This window comes from Salvelinus alpinus, chromosome 11, assembly GCF_045679555.1.
Source record: "Salvelinus alpinus chromosome 11, SLU_Salpinus.1, whole genome shotgun sequence".
In the NCBI taxonomy this organism is placed as follows: Eukaryota; Metazoa; Chordata; class Actinopteri; order Salmoniformes; family Salmonidae; genus Salvelinus; species Salvelinus alpinus.
The window spans coordinates 17,944,711-17,959,993 of NC_092096.1; the positions used below are offsets into that span (position 1 = coordinate 17,944,711).

The window sequence follows — 15,283 nt, forward strand, 5'->3', positions numbered from 1 at the left end:
GCCTTTAGATTTTGGGAAAATTAACAACTAAGGAAGAATTTTCCACTCGACATCTCAAACCTCAAACCTCGGCCTGGTCTGCATGGTCTGTTTCACAAGCGTTTCCGGAAGTCTCGTGACATTGTGCCTCTGGGTTTAGAAACTCTGTGATAATAGGTTGGACAACACAGCAGAGATCTCCAATGTCTAATCATATCCCATTGGCAGAAGACACATCACTGCCAATGACATCACATCACTGCTTTCAAGTACGTTATGAGTATCAAGGTTGGGGGGTAACTAATTACTGTCACGGTGCTGACTTTTGCCCGTCGCCTGCAGCAAAAGCCTCTATCCCGTCCTCTGGCTAGGCAGAGTACTTTAGGATTTTAGTCACTTCGGTGTGACCAGGGCCTAGCCGTGCGGCCCTACCAACCCTTCTATTTATTCGTACTGGCCCTTCGCGTGAGTTGGGTTTGTTCATTCGTTCACGTTGTCACTCCCTTATTTCCCCGGTCTAGTGTGGGGCCTTGGATAGACGAGTACTTTATTACTTTATGTTTATAGATTCCTCCTATATTCCCTTAACCCGTCTCTTCCTCTCTTGTATACCAATACCTAATAATTAACTTCTGTTAGTTATTATGCTCGTCAGCTAGTAGTCACTTGGAAACTAGTATTGTTATATGTTTGATTTTTCCAAAGATATATTATTGTCCACACAATGAAATATTCTTTAGTGCTATCCCTTTAACCTATAACCAGGGTCACTTTCCGTTTAGTGAGAGTGTCAAAGGCGTTCGCTCTCCGGGTAGGTTCCCTGGCCTAGTTGTCAAAGTTTCAAGCATTTATTTAAGTCACTCTGTTTTTTGTCATATACACGTTATTACAGTTAAATGGTTATACAGTCCTAATACATCAATAATGCTCAATCCATCCTTAATGCGTTATGCTATGCCAGATACTATTGCAAATATAAATCAGCTTAAACACTTCTTATAACTCTTAAACAAAGCAAATAGCAATATATTTACCTTAAAGCTCTATTCCCTTGGTCCTTCCCGAAAACTGGTGTCTATAAGAGTAATATTGGCAGCCTCTGCTGTGTATCTATCTCTTATTGTCTCCAAATTTCTTATGGTTACACTTTTCACTGCCTACTGCTTAGATACTGACTCCTTTTTAGTGGCTTTGGGCTTTCTACGAGGCTTACTTGTATCTGGGCTTTTTTCAATCCTTCAAATTGGAATTGTTTCTGGTACTCCCAAGAATAGCGCTTGTTGCTCTCTAGGAGATTGCTCTCCTACGCAACTGCTTCCTTTTAATGGAGCGACTTTCCAGAATACAACACAACTCTCAAGATATACCAGTCAATATAATGCTCGTGCCTTAATGTCAAAGTAGTCAATACAAGCAGAGTATAGTGAAGAGTATAGTGAAGAGTAATTTACCTTACCTGATGATCCTCTATGATGTCCAAATCATATGTGTCGAGGATCATGCCCTAGGCACTGACCTCTCCTTCTTTTATACCTCTCTTTAGACACAGTTCGGGGGAAGACACTTGAGAGTGCAATCAATTCGTCACATTTTGCCACTACTACTTATCTTGTAGCATGCTCAACATTTTCCGGTGGGACTCAGTCCAATGTTAAGTCTTTCAGCACTGATGCCCATAACTCTTCTTCCGCTGGGGAGTCAGTTTGGTCGAGCGGTTCATACCACTCTCCCTCAGTCTTCATGCTGATTGGTTCTTGTTTCATGTCTAGCCCTTCTCGAGCCTGTTCATTTGTCTCCTCATACCATTCTCCCTCAGTCTTCATGTCGAGGGGTTCTTGTTTGAGGTCCCGTTTTGTTAGGTCTGGTTCATTTGGCTCCCTCTGCTGGTTGGTCTCTGTCGTGGCAGTCATTCCCCAGTCTATAATTGGTCCTAGGGCCCACAGGGGTAGCTCTGGATCTGGCCTGATTTCTAGGGGAGGGGTCTGATTTCTTTTACTTTTCGTTACATTACATGTAATCCTATTAGATGTGATTTGGTTACAAAAAACTGTAACTGTAATGCACAAATATTGTTATCAGATTACAGATACTTTAGGGGGTAAAAATATATTTATTGGTTTACTTTTCAATTCAGAAAGGATGTTTGTGAAAAAAATATATGTTTCTCAATGACATTCAATGCAGCATTGAAAAAAGGCGCAAATTTAAGTTTGTTCCACCTGAGTCTGACCACAAGTCAGACTCAACACGTAATAATAGATACACAATGAGGTATAGAGGTCCTGGATGGCAGGGAGCTCAGCCCCGGTGATGTACTGGGCCGTACGCACTACGGTGAACGTGGCGGATGTGTTGTTGCCTACCCTCACCACCTGGGGGCGTCCCGTTGGGAAGTCCAAGATCCACGTCGCAGAGAGAGGTGTTCACCAGGATCCAGTTGCAGAGGGAGTGTTTTCAGTCCCTGGATCCTTAGCTTAGTGATGAGCTTGGAGGGCACTATGGTGTTGAATGCTGAACTGTAGTCAATGAACAGCATTCTCACGTAGGTGTTCCTTTTGTCCAAGTGGGAAAGGGCAGTGTGGAGTGCAATAGAGATTGCGTCATCTGTGGATCTATTGGGGCGGTATGCAAATTGGAGTGGGTCCAGGGTGTCTGGGATGATGGTGTGGATGTGATTCATGATAAGCCTTTCACAGCTTTTCATGGCTACAGATGTGAGTGTTTCAGGGCGATAGTCATTTAGGCAGGTTACCTTGGCGTCCTTGGGCACAGGGACTACGGTGGTCTGCTTGTAACATGTAGGTATTACAGACTGGGTAAGAGATTGAAAATGTAAATGAAGACAATTGCCAGCTGGTCAGTGCATGCTCCGAGTATGCATCCTGGTCCTGGGGCCTTGTTAATGTTAACCTGTTTAAAGGTCTTACTCACATCGGCTACGGAGAGCGTGATCACACAGTCGTCCTGAACAGCTGGTGCTCTCACTTATGGTTCAGTGTTGCTTGCTCATTCCATTTTAGTAATCACTGAAATAACACATCTGCTGTAAATCTTATGATATCAGTGGTTACTCCAAGCCAAGGAACGGAGGAGGGAAGAAGCATGGATTGTGTAGTATTTGGAAATACCATATGGTACCATATTTATTTATTGTGAATTATCATAGTACAATGGCAGTATAATGCATTAAATAAATAAATCCCCCAAGGTCAAAAGAGGTTGGTTGGCGTTATATTGATGAATTTATATACCAGTATGGAAATGTTTTGATAAAGTCAGAGGCAGGCTACTTGTTGGTCTTAGTTTTCTGTAAAGAAAAAGGGAAATAGTTGCTGTGAAAAAAGGGGTAATACTTTCTGTTTTAATAGTACCGTTTTTTGCTCATGTTTGGGTTCCTTGTGTTGCCAACCTGAAATGTGGGAGAAAGTGAGGTATATGGTAGCCACATTTGAGGCATTTTGTAATCATTTACACTATTTATAGTCAATGGGTGTTCCGCTTGTTTCGGCACTCTGAGGAAGCCACTTGCTCTAGTAGTGGTTGCTTCACGCAGTCTCTCTCTACAGTGGCTCTAGCGCTAGCCTGCCTAGTCAGTGAATCATTTGAATGAGTGAGACAACTGAAAACTGAAGAGAGAAGTAAATATTTTAAACGTTATCATCAGAGTGAGCGAGTTATAAAACATAGGATATGAAACACCAAGATAAGCGGAGTGTTATGATATAATTGTTATTTTTTTGATGAGGTTTTGATAGTTTAATTAATTTATAAAAGTCTGTTAGCATAGAGCTAACGTCGGCTAAAGTTAGCTCCAGTCAAGCTAGCCTGTCGTAGTAATGGCGACAGGACCAACGAACAGTCACACAGAGTAGAAACAAAGGGAAACATTCTAACTTGCTGTTTTTAGGGATATGTTGAGAATTACATTATTAAAATGTATCTATGAGATAAAATGGTAATTTATACCTTTTTACAAATAGTGTTTTAGTACGTTGGATATTTGGAATTGTATAAGACTAGCCAAGTCAGTTCAACGAGAGAGAGCCAACTGAAAACTGTATTGAAGAGAGAAGCACCAGATAAACTATTTTAAATCTTTAAGGTTTCAGACTCAATTAACAGGTGTGCCTTGTTAAAACTTAATTTGTGGAATTTCTTTCCTTCTTAATGCGTTTGAGCCAATCAGTTGTGTTGTGACAAGGTAGGGGTGATATACAGAATATATCCCTATTTGGTAAAATACCAAGTCCATATTATGGTAAGAACGACCATCCATCATTACTTTAAGACATGAAGGTCAGTCAATGCGGAAAATTTCAAGAACTTTTGAAAGTTTCTTCAAGTGCAGTCGCAAAAACCAACAAGAGCTATGATGAAACTGGCTCTCATGAGGACCGCCACAGGAAAGGAAGACCCAGAGTTAAACAGTAATACTTTGGACAACACAACAGAGATGTCTAACAATGTCCCTAGTTGTCATTTCAAGTGTATTATGAGTATGTACATAATATGAGTGCATTGCTATCCTGATCCCAGATCTGTTTGTGGTCTGGCCAATGACAACTACATTGCTGTCATTGCCAAGTCAACTCTGTGTCACCCATTGTCATGTTTGGCTTGACACAAATGAGTGACAGGAGTTGTCATGAGGCACAAACAGACTGGCACTCAGACTAGTGCATTGAGTATCCTTCATTAGAGGACCATTTCATTTCAGACACTCTCTGCTGTGTCACACAGCTCTCTGTACTGAGGTGGTTGAGAGGTGAAGATCACAGGTGGCACATCAAACTTTCTTCTCATCTGGCAGAGTATTGTGATGGCCAGGGCAACTCCAATATCCTGAGGACCAGACACACAGTAACGGTTCAGTCAGGATGGAGGAGCAGGTGACCAGGTGCTGAGTGTGATAGATAATGGTTAAATCAAATAGGCCTACACTCGAGAGGTACGGTAAACATCACTATGGTAACAGCGTTGGGGTGTGATAGAGAGGTACGGTAAACATCACTATGGTAACAGCGTTGGGGTGTGATAGAGAGGTACGGTAAACATCACTATGGTAACAGCGTTGGGGTGTGATAGAGAGGTACGGTAAACATCACTATGGTAACAGCGTTGGGGTGTGATAGAGAGGTACGGTAAACATCACTATGGTAACAGCGTTGGGGTGTGATAGAGAGGTACGGTAAACATCACTATGGTAACAGCGTTGGGGTGTGATAGAGAGGTACGGTAAACATCACTATGGTAACAGCGTTGGGGTGTGATAGAGAGGTACGGTAAACATCACTATGGTAACAGCGTTGGGGTGTGATAGAGAGGTACGGTAAACATCACTATGGTAACAGCGTTGGGGTGTGATAGAGAGGTACGGTAAACATCACTATGGTAACAGCGTTGGGGTGTGATAGAGAGGTACGGTAAACATCACTATGGTAACAGCGTTGGGGTGTGATAGAGAGGTACGGTAAACATCACTATGGTACAGCGTTGGGGTCGATTCATCCATCCTTCAGTTAGCATCCTGACTTTCAGATGTTTTAATTGTTCTTGTTAACTTGTATGTACTGTGTACTGCAATTCAGCTTTTAGCTGCCACATACGGCCTGCGTGTAATAAATATAAGAAACAAATACTACTAAAGCTTTCAATTCAGGTAGTCAATTGAAATTCACTTCCTGACTTGAAAAGTACACATGAAAAACTACGGACAATTTTCAATTTGGGAATTGAATTTCAATTGATTTGATTGAAAAAACTGAATGGACCCCAACTCTGAAATGGTTAAATAGTACAGACATAGATATGAAATACATACCCATAATGCGTTAAGTGCTACTAATGTTCCTATCATCAGGCTGATTGCATAGCCCATGAAGGAGATGAAGATGGGAAGACATGGCTAGAAATGAAAAATTAAGAGTTTGTCATTTTGTGTGAAAAACAAGAGTTTTACATGTCCGTATTATATCAGAACTTGAACAAAGATCAGTTTATTGTATCAATGAGTCCTGCACAAGTCATCTCTGTGGACCCAACTAGAATTATGACACAGTATCAATGAGTCCTGTACAAGTCATCTCTGTGGACCCAACTAGAATTATGACACAGTATCAATGAGTCCTGTACAAGTCATCTTTTTTTCTATTTTTTTTCTACCATGTTATTGACTTGTTTATTGTTTACTCCATGTGTAACTCTGTGTTGTCTGTTCACACTGCTATGCTTTATCTTGGCCAGGTCGCAGTTGCAAATGAGAACTTGTTCTCAACTAGCCTACCTGGTTAAATAAAGGTGAAATAAAAAAATTAAAAAAATTAAAAATCTCTGTGGACCCAACTAGAATTATGACATTCTGGTTGATACACAGCTGCCAGCAAAACATTTTGAGCAAAATTACGAGCAAAACAGTTTAGTTGCTCCCTCTTGACAGCAGAGAATTTTTTATTTTGTGTAATTCTACACATTTTAACATGGGGTGTAGAGAAAATGTTGCCGTTTTAAAGCAAGTTTGCTGCAATTCTACACATTTTGCCATAGGGTGGTGAGAAATGTATGCAGTTTTTAATATGACATGAGAGTGAGACTGACTAACAACATCAATGGGGACCACATGGTCAGTAATTCGACCACGATAACAGGTTTAGATAACTGTCCGCAAAACTAATTTAGCAATCTAAAAGATATTATCTGACATGGGCTAATTGATGTTTTACCTCTTTATATACCAGCATGTGTTCATCCATTAGAGCCTTGTGGTCATCATCCTCAGACATATGACTGTTGGGATAGTGAATAACAGATCTTGTATTGTTACCAGGAGCAACCTGAAATAGAATGTGACATGGTTTAAAACAGAGCTTTACTTTACCTGTATGATGTCTTATTGGGCTGCAGCACGGCATCCATGATAATTGTCTGGTCCAAATGTGTTCTATCCTTTTTGTTGGTCTTTTAGAGTATTGTCATGTACATCTTCCTCAGTTTATTTATGGTTGTCTTATTACTGTCTTTATCGTATGTTTTAGAAATAAATAATAAAATCAATTGCTCTTACCGAAAGACAACAGATTAACACATTCATATTTGTGTGATAACATATTTAACACAGACTGACACATTGAAACCTATCCTCCTCAGCATACACATAACAACACCAGCAACAAGATAACTTATTCAACAGAGCAGACTCACACATTTAAAGTCTGTTGAGTCCTCATCAGAACAGAGACAGGAGAGGGGGATGTCTGTGCCCCAGTCTTGGTAGCCTTGTACGAGCCCACAGCATTTGAACTGAAAGTGAAGGAAAGAGAACAACAGCACAACAGACATTTAAAAACACGATTTACCAGGTATAGTTAAGGCCTAGTCCAGGAAGAACCCTCCATGGAGAAATCTCCAATGAAAGTGCTTTTAGTCCAGGCCTTGGTTTACATAAGGAAAACTGGCCCTAAAGACACACATACATTGAATTGGCACTCTGGGACATTGAATTGGCACCCTGGGACATTGAATTGGCACCCTGGGACATTGAATTGGCACCCTGGGACTGTGAATTGGCACCCTGGGACTGTGAATTGGCACCCTGGGACATTGAATTGGCACCCTGGGACATTGAATTGGCACCCTGGGACTGTGAATTGGCACCCTGGGACTGTGAATTGGCACCCTGGGACATTGAATTGGCACCCTGGGACATTGAATTGGCACCCTGGGACTGTGAATTGGCACCCTGGGACTGTGAATTGGCACCCTGGGACATTGAATTGGCACCCTGGGAGATTGAATTGGCACCCTGGGACATTGAATTGGCACCCTGGGACATTGAATTGGCACCCTGGGACATTGAATTGGCACTGGGACTGTGAATTGGCACCCTGGGACATTGAATTGGCACCCTGGGACATTGAATTGGCACCCTGGGACTGTGAATTGGCACCCTGGGACTGTGAATTGGCACCCTGGGACTGTGAATTGGCACCCTGGGACATTGAATTGGCACCCTGGGAGATTGAATTGGCACCCTGGGACATTGAATTGGCACCCTGGGACTGTGAATTGGAACCCTGGGACTGTGAATTGGCACCCTGGGACTTTGAATTGGCACCCTGGGACATTGAATTGGCACCCTGGGACATTGAATTGGCACCCTGGGACTTTGAATTGGCACCCTAAAACTTTGAATCGGCACCCTAAAACTTTGAATCGGCACAAGCAGAGACCATAAGAAGCATTAAATGAAGGTGACTTACGTTAGTCTGCATGTTGTATAGCTCTTCTAAATCAGTTTGATTCGCTCCACTCAGAGGCATCATAGCTAGATGTTCCTCTCTGGTTAACTCCTCCAGCTTGAAATGAATCAAGTTAACATTGAGTGTTATAGTCACAGCTGAAACCTATAATCAGCTCTGAATTTGAAATGGACAGATGCAGTACATTGAATTAGCAAGAATCAGATGCATTGCACCATCATACAATAACTTCTCAAATATATTTTTACCAGAACATCAAACAAACATTGCCTCAAGGTTGAATTATAGTCACAGCCGTGTATATCCCCCCCAAGCAGATACCTCGAAGACCCTGAAAGAACTACAGGTCGACCGATTATGATTTTTCAACGCCGATACCGATTATTGGAGGACCCAAAAAAGCCGATACCGATTAATCGGACGAATATTATATATATATTTGTAATAATGACATTTACAACAATACTGAATGAACATTTTTATTTTAACTTAATATAATACATAAATAAAATCTATTTAGTCTCAAATAAATAATGAAACATGTTCAATTTGGTTTAAATAATGCAAAAACACAGTGTTGGAGAAGAAAGTAAAAGTGAAATATGTGCGATGTAAGAAAGCTAACGTTTAAGTTCCTTGCTCAGAACATGAGAACATATGAAAGGTGGTGGTTCCTTTTAACATGAGTCTTTAATATTCCCAGGTAAGAAGTTTTAGGTTGTAGTTATTATAGGAATTATAGGACTATTTCTCTCTATAACATTTGTATTTCATATACCTTTGACTATTGGATGTTCTAATAGGTACTTTAGTATTGCCAGCCTAATCTCGGGAGTTGGTAGGCTTGAAGTCATAAACAGCGCAATGCTTGAAGCACAGCGAAGAGCTGCTGGCAAACGCAGGAAAGTGCTATTTGAATGAATGCTTACGAGTCTGCTGCTGCCTACCACCGCTCAGTCAGACTGCTCTATCAAATATCAAATCATAGACTTAATTATAATATAATAAACACACAGAAATACGAGCCTTAGGTCATTAATATGGTCAAATCCGGAAACTATAATTTCGAAAACAAAACGTTTATTCTTTCAGTGAAATACGGAACCGTTCCGTATTTTATCTAACGGGTGGCATACCTAAGTCTAAATATTGCTGTTACATTGCACAACCTTCAATGTTATGTCATAATTATGTAAAATTCTGGCAAATTAATTACGGTCTTTGTTAGTAACAAATGGTCTTCACACAGTTCACAACAAGCCAGGCAGCCCAAACTGATGCATATACCCTGACTCTGCTTGCACAGAACGCAAGAGAAGTGACACAATTTCCCTAATTAAAATACATTCATGTTAGCAGGAAATATTAACTAATTAACTAATTATGCATGTTTAAAAAAATATACTTGCGTATTGATTTTAAGAAAGGCATTGATGTTTATGGTTAGGTACATTGGTGCAACGACAGTGCTTTTTTCACGAATGCGTTTCTTAAATCATCACCCGTTTGGCGAAGTAGGCTGTGATTCGATGAGAAATTAACACGCACCGACCGCATTGGTTTTATGCAACGCAGGACAAGCTAGATAAACTAGTAATATCATCAACCATGTGTAGTTAACTAGTGATTATGTTAAGATTGATTGGTTTTTATAAGATAAGTTTAATGCTAGTTAGCAACTTACCTTGGCTCCTTGCTGCACTCGCGTAACAAGTGGTCAGCCTGCCACGCAATCTCCTCGTGGACTGCAATGTAATCGGCCATAATCGGCGTCCAAAAATGGCGATTACCGATTGTTATGAAAACTTGAAATTGGCCCTAATGATCGGCTAAGCCGATTAATTGGTTGACCTCTAGAAAGAACTTCACTTGGACTCTATGTAAACTGGAAACCATATATCCTGAGGCTGTATTTATTGTAGCTGGGGATTTTAACAAAGCTAATCTAAGAACAAGGCTTCCTAAATTCTATCAGCATATCGAATGCGTGACATGAGCTGGTAGCATTCTGGACTATTGCTACTCTAATTTCTGCGATGCATGCAAAGCCCTCCCCTGCCCTCCCTTCAGCAAATCTGATCATGACTCCATTTTGTTGCTCCCAGCCTATAGACAGAAACTAAAACAGGAAACGCCCGTGCTCAGGTCTATCCAATGCTGGTCTGACCAATCGGATTCCATGCTTCAAAATTGCTTCGATTACGTGGACTGGGATATGTTCCGGGTAGCCTCAGACAACAACATTGATGTATACGCTGACTCGGGGAGCAAGTTTCTTAGAAAGTGCATCGGTGATGTTGTACCCAATGTGACTATTAAAACCTTTCCTAACCAGAAACCGTGGATAGATGGCAGCATTTGCGCAAAACTGAAACAGTGAACCAGCAATTTTAATCATGACATGGTGACTGGAAACATGACTGAATACAAACAGCGTAGCTATTCCCTCAGCAAGGCAATCAAACAAGCAAAGCGTCAGTATAGAGACAAAGTAGAGTCGCAATTCAATGGCTCAAACATGAGACGTATGTGGCAGGGTCTACAGACAATCATGGATTACAAAAAGAAAACCAGCCCTGTCGCGGACATCGATGTCTTGCTCCCAGACAAATTAAACAACTTCTTTGCTCGCTTTGAGGACATTACAGTGCCACTGACACAGCCTGCGACCAAAGACTGTGGGCTCTCCTTCATCACAGCCAACGTGAGTAAAACATTATAACGTATTAACCCTAGCAAGGCTGCAGGCCCAGCCGCCCCCAGGTGGTGAGGGTAGGAAACAACCATCTCCACCCCGCTGATCCTCAATACTGGGACCACACAAGGGTGCGTTCTCAGCACTCTCATGTACTCCCTGTTCACCCATGACTGCGTGGCCATGCACGCCTCCAACTCAATCATCAAGTTTGCAGACGACACCTGAGTGGTAGGCTTGATTACCAACAACGACGAAACAGCCTACAGGGAGGAGGTGAGGGCCCTCGGAGTGTGGTGTCAGGAAATAACCTCTCACTCAACGTCAACAAAACAAAGGAGATGATTGTGGACTTCAGGAAACAGCAGAGGGAGCACCCCCCTATCCACATCGATGGAACAGTAGTGGCGAAGTTGGAAAGTTTTAAGTTCCTCGGCTTACACATCACGGACAAACTGAAATGGTCCACCCACACAGACAGCGTGGTGAAGAAGGCACAGCAGCGCCTCTTCAACCTCAGGAGGCTGAAGAAATTTGGCTTGTCACCTAAAACACTCACAAACTTTTACAGATGCACAATCGAGAGCATCCTGTCGGGCTGTATCACCGCCTGGTACGGCAACTGCTCCGCCCACAACCGTAAGGCTCTCCAAAGAGTAGTGAGGTCTGCACAACGCATCACCGGGGGCAAACTACCTGCCCTCCAGGACACCTACACCACCCGATGTCACAGGAAAGCCAAAAGGTTAATCAAGGACAACAATCACCCGAGCCACTGCCTGTTCACCCCGCTATCATCCAGAAGGCGAGGCCAGTACAGGTGCATCAAAGCTGGGACCGAGAGACTGAAAAACAGCTTCTATCTCAAGGCCATCAGACTGTCAAACAGCCATCACTAACATAGAGAGGCTGCTGCCAACATACAGACTCAATCTTTAGCCACTTTAATAATTAATAATTGGATGTAATAACTGTATCACTAGTCACTTAAACAATGCCACTTTATATAATGTTTACATATCTTAGATTACTCATCTTATATGTATATACTGTACTCTATACCATCTACTGCATCTTGTCTATGCCGTTCAGCCATCGCTCATCCATATATTTATATGTACATATTCTTAATCATTCCTTTACACTTGTGTGTATAAGGTAGTTGTTGTGAAATTGTTAGATTACTTGTTAGATATTACTGCACGGTCGGAACTAGAAGCACAAGTATTTCGCTACACTCGCATTAACATCTGCTAACCATGTGTATGCGACCAATAAAATTTAATTTGATTTGCTTTGTTAGAAAGTTAAGATATATACAGGTAACTGCCAAAGCTAATGGAAACTCTGGAGTAAATGAGGGACATGGAGTATATTGAAAGCAGGTGCTTCCACACAGGTGTGGTTTCTGAGTTAATTAAGCAATTCATATCCCATCATGCTTAGGACCATGCGCAGTATGAAAATAATTCTGGCTAACATGGCAATGCCCCCATAGGATGATATGCCCCCATCCAAAAGGCATGAGTTGTCAATGAATGGTTTGATGAGCATAAAAACGATCGACGTAAACCATATGCCATGGCTGTCTCAGTCACCAGATCTCAAACTAATTGAACACCTATGTGAGATTCTGAAGCAGCGCCTGAGACAGCGTTTTCCATCACAATCAACAAAACACGAAATTATGGAATTTGTCGTGAAAGAATGGTCTCGCATCCCTCCAATAGAGTTCCAGACACTTGTAGAATCTATGACAAGGTGCATTAAAGCTGTTCTGGCTCGTGGTGTCCCAACGCCCTATTAAACCACTTTATGTTGGCGTTTTCCTTTATTTTGACAGTTACCTGTGTGTATATATTTATATATATAGACTACTGTACCTCGTGTTTGCTTTGATATCCATTCACGCACTCCACAAACAGGTATAGGCTGGCCAGTGACATACCTACAGAAAACTACACACACATATAGGAGTTGTCAAGCAAAATCAATACTAAAGGTTCAATCAAACCAAAATCACTTCAAACCAGATCACACTTTCTGGGAAACATGTCATGGGTAAAGTGTTGACTGGTTTCAGTTGAGTTGTATGGCATGCCCTTACCTGTCAGAAAGGGACAGTTTGCAGTAGGGGAGATGTCAAGTCGGTAGCCAGATCCCAGATCTGTTTGTGCTGTCTAACCAACTCCTAGGATGATTATCCAAGACAAAACCAACAGATCTGGGATCAGGCTAACACTTTGAGACAGGTCTTGGCAAGCTTACCAGAACCACAGTCCATTTCTTCTCCTTGCGTGCGCCATAGACCCCCAAGATTGACAGGACAAGGGTTGCTGCTTCTATGACATACAGAATTGCTATCCCTGGCAGAATCTCTATCTGTGAGTAGGAAGACAAGCCAGACTAATGATATGGCAACTGTGGGTTTATAATCATAATATTACAATGATGCTGATGGACTCTAGCCTGGTCTCAGATCTGTTTATGCTGTATAGCCAACTTCTATGGTTGTTGTCATACCAAACACTGTAGGACTTTGAAAGACAGCACAAACAGATCTGGGACCAGGTTAGAAGGACACAGCATTAATATAATGAAATCGATATGATATAATTAGTAAATGTAATAGGAGCTATAAAAATAACAATTACTTCTTCTGATTGGTGGAAGTACCCATGTCCAAATAATGTGATGGCCAGCAGGAGGGTGCTGATGATCTGAAGAGAACACAACACGTGATACAATCATTACAATGTACAGGCTATTATCCTGAGAGTTCTACTGATACTGCACAGTACAGGTTGATACAGTCATTTGTTTCAGAGGAGAGTTGAGGGATCCATTTCTTCATAACTTCTGTAATACACTTCACCAACACCATCTACAAATGGTTTGTAAGCAGACAGTAAATTGTATTTACATATCTTATACCTCGTGTAAATAGACTAAGAAATTATAAATGAATAAGACATTAATAGCTGAAATATTTACTTAGTCGGCTGTTTATAAAAACCTAATATCAGTTATTAAGTAGCCTAATATTCGGACAAAAACGTGATAACATAGTCAGGAGGCCTATTTGAAGATGAGAATAAACATAACTCATAATTTTAAAGAATGTAGCAGCGCTAGAGGATTATACTGAGCAAATAAACAAATAGGGGAATTAAAAGGCCGAAAAATAAATGAATAAGCTGAACACAGCCACAAACCAGAGCTAAAAAACGTGTTCCAGTGAAAGATTAAAACCCAGCAGCCTAATTGCAACATAAAATACAACATTTATATTTTCGTGATTCTTTCAATTCCGCGCTATAGATCAATCCGCTCATTATTGTTGATGAAAGTGGCACCGCTCTTTATTCATTCGCGTGTGACCTGCTACTCTCACTGCTTGAAGACCCCACGGTGCGCAGAAGTTACAAAAATAACCGGCAATAATTACAAAAAATCTGCTCACATTTAAAAAACGTTGCTCCTATAAAAAAATCTACTCGAATATTAACAGGCCAATAGACAGGACGATAACTTACCCCGATCAAGACACAGACGAAAATGAACGCCCGTTTTACGCAGATATGTATTCTTCCCATTTCTATATTTGGTTATAATAAAATCAACAGTTTGGATAAGCGGTTCACTTCAGAGTGGGGCTAACAGATGCCCAGAATCTTTATGTCCAGAAAATAGATTGTCCGATTCCTTTAACTGTTTCTTCTTCTTCTCAACATGAGAGTGCGTTGACATGCTGCTGAATGGTGTTTTGTATCATGGGAGGGGCTAGCCCGCATGAACGCAACGCCCCATGAACTTGACTTATATTTTCTTTAAATGGGCTCTCCCGGAAGTTAGAGAGAGATGTGCAACCACAGCAGCAAGATGTGTGGCCAGTTGCCCTGAGAAAAGGGCGACCAGTGGAGCACAAACAACATTGTGAACATTGATCTGTTTATTTATCTTCCCCCACTATTCGTACTACAACGATTTGCTCATTGTTAAAACACTGTACATATCTGATAATATAACTCTTGAAATGTCTGTATCTTTATGAAACCTTTGTGTTGTTTATTGCTTATTTCTAATAGTTTGTTGTTGATTTAGTTTTTTGTTTCTTCTCACTTTTGTTTATTGTTTATTTCACTTGCTGTGGCAATGTAAACATATGTTTTCCATGTCAATAACACCCCATTAAAGAGAGAGAATTAAGAATTCATAAAGCACTTATTGTCTGCTCTTCTATCTGTTGTCTTGGCAGAACCAAGCATCTACTACAGGAATCCAGACTCCAGAGGTCCAGTCCAGAGCAAGTATAACTGATGTGAAATGGGTAGCTAGTTAGCGGGGTGCGCGC

General features: G+C 41.2%; 1 protein-coding gene across 1 annotated transcript; it reads right to left on the bottom strand.

Moving 5' to 3' along the window:
- Nucleotides 1-3,086: 3,086 nt before the first annotated feature.
- LOC139533682 (tetraspanin-8-like) lies at nt 3,087-14,740 on the bottom strand. Its single transcript, XM_071331969.1, has 9 exons — nt 14,466-14,740; nt 13,584-13,649; nt 13,198-13,311; nt 12,813-12,887; nt 8,235-8,330; nt 7,177-7,275; nt 6,699-6,809; nt 5,801-5,884; nt 3,087-4,821 (listed from the first exon to the last, which is right to left on the bottom strand). The coding sequence occupies exons 1-9, from the start codon at nt 14,523-14,525 to the stop codon at nt 4,693-4,695; spliced, it is 834 nt and encodes a 277-aa protein (XP_071188070.1). The 5' UTR covers nt 14,526-14,740; the 3' UTR covers nt 3,087-4,692.
- Between the last annotated feature and the right edge of the window lie 543 nt (nt 14,741-15,283).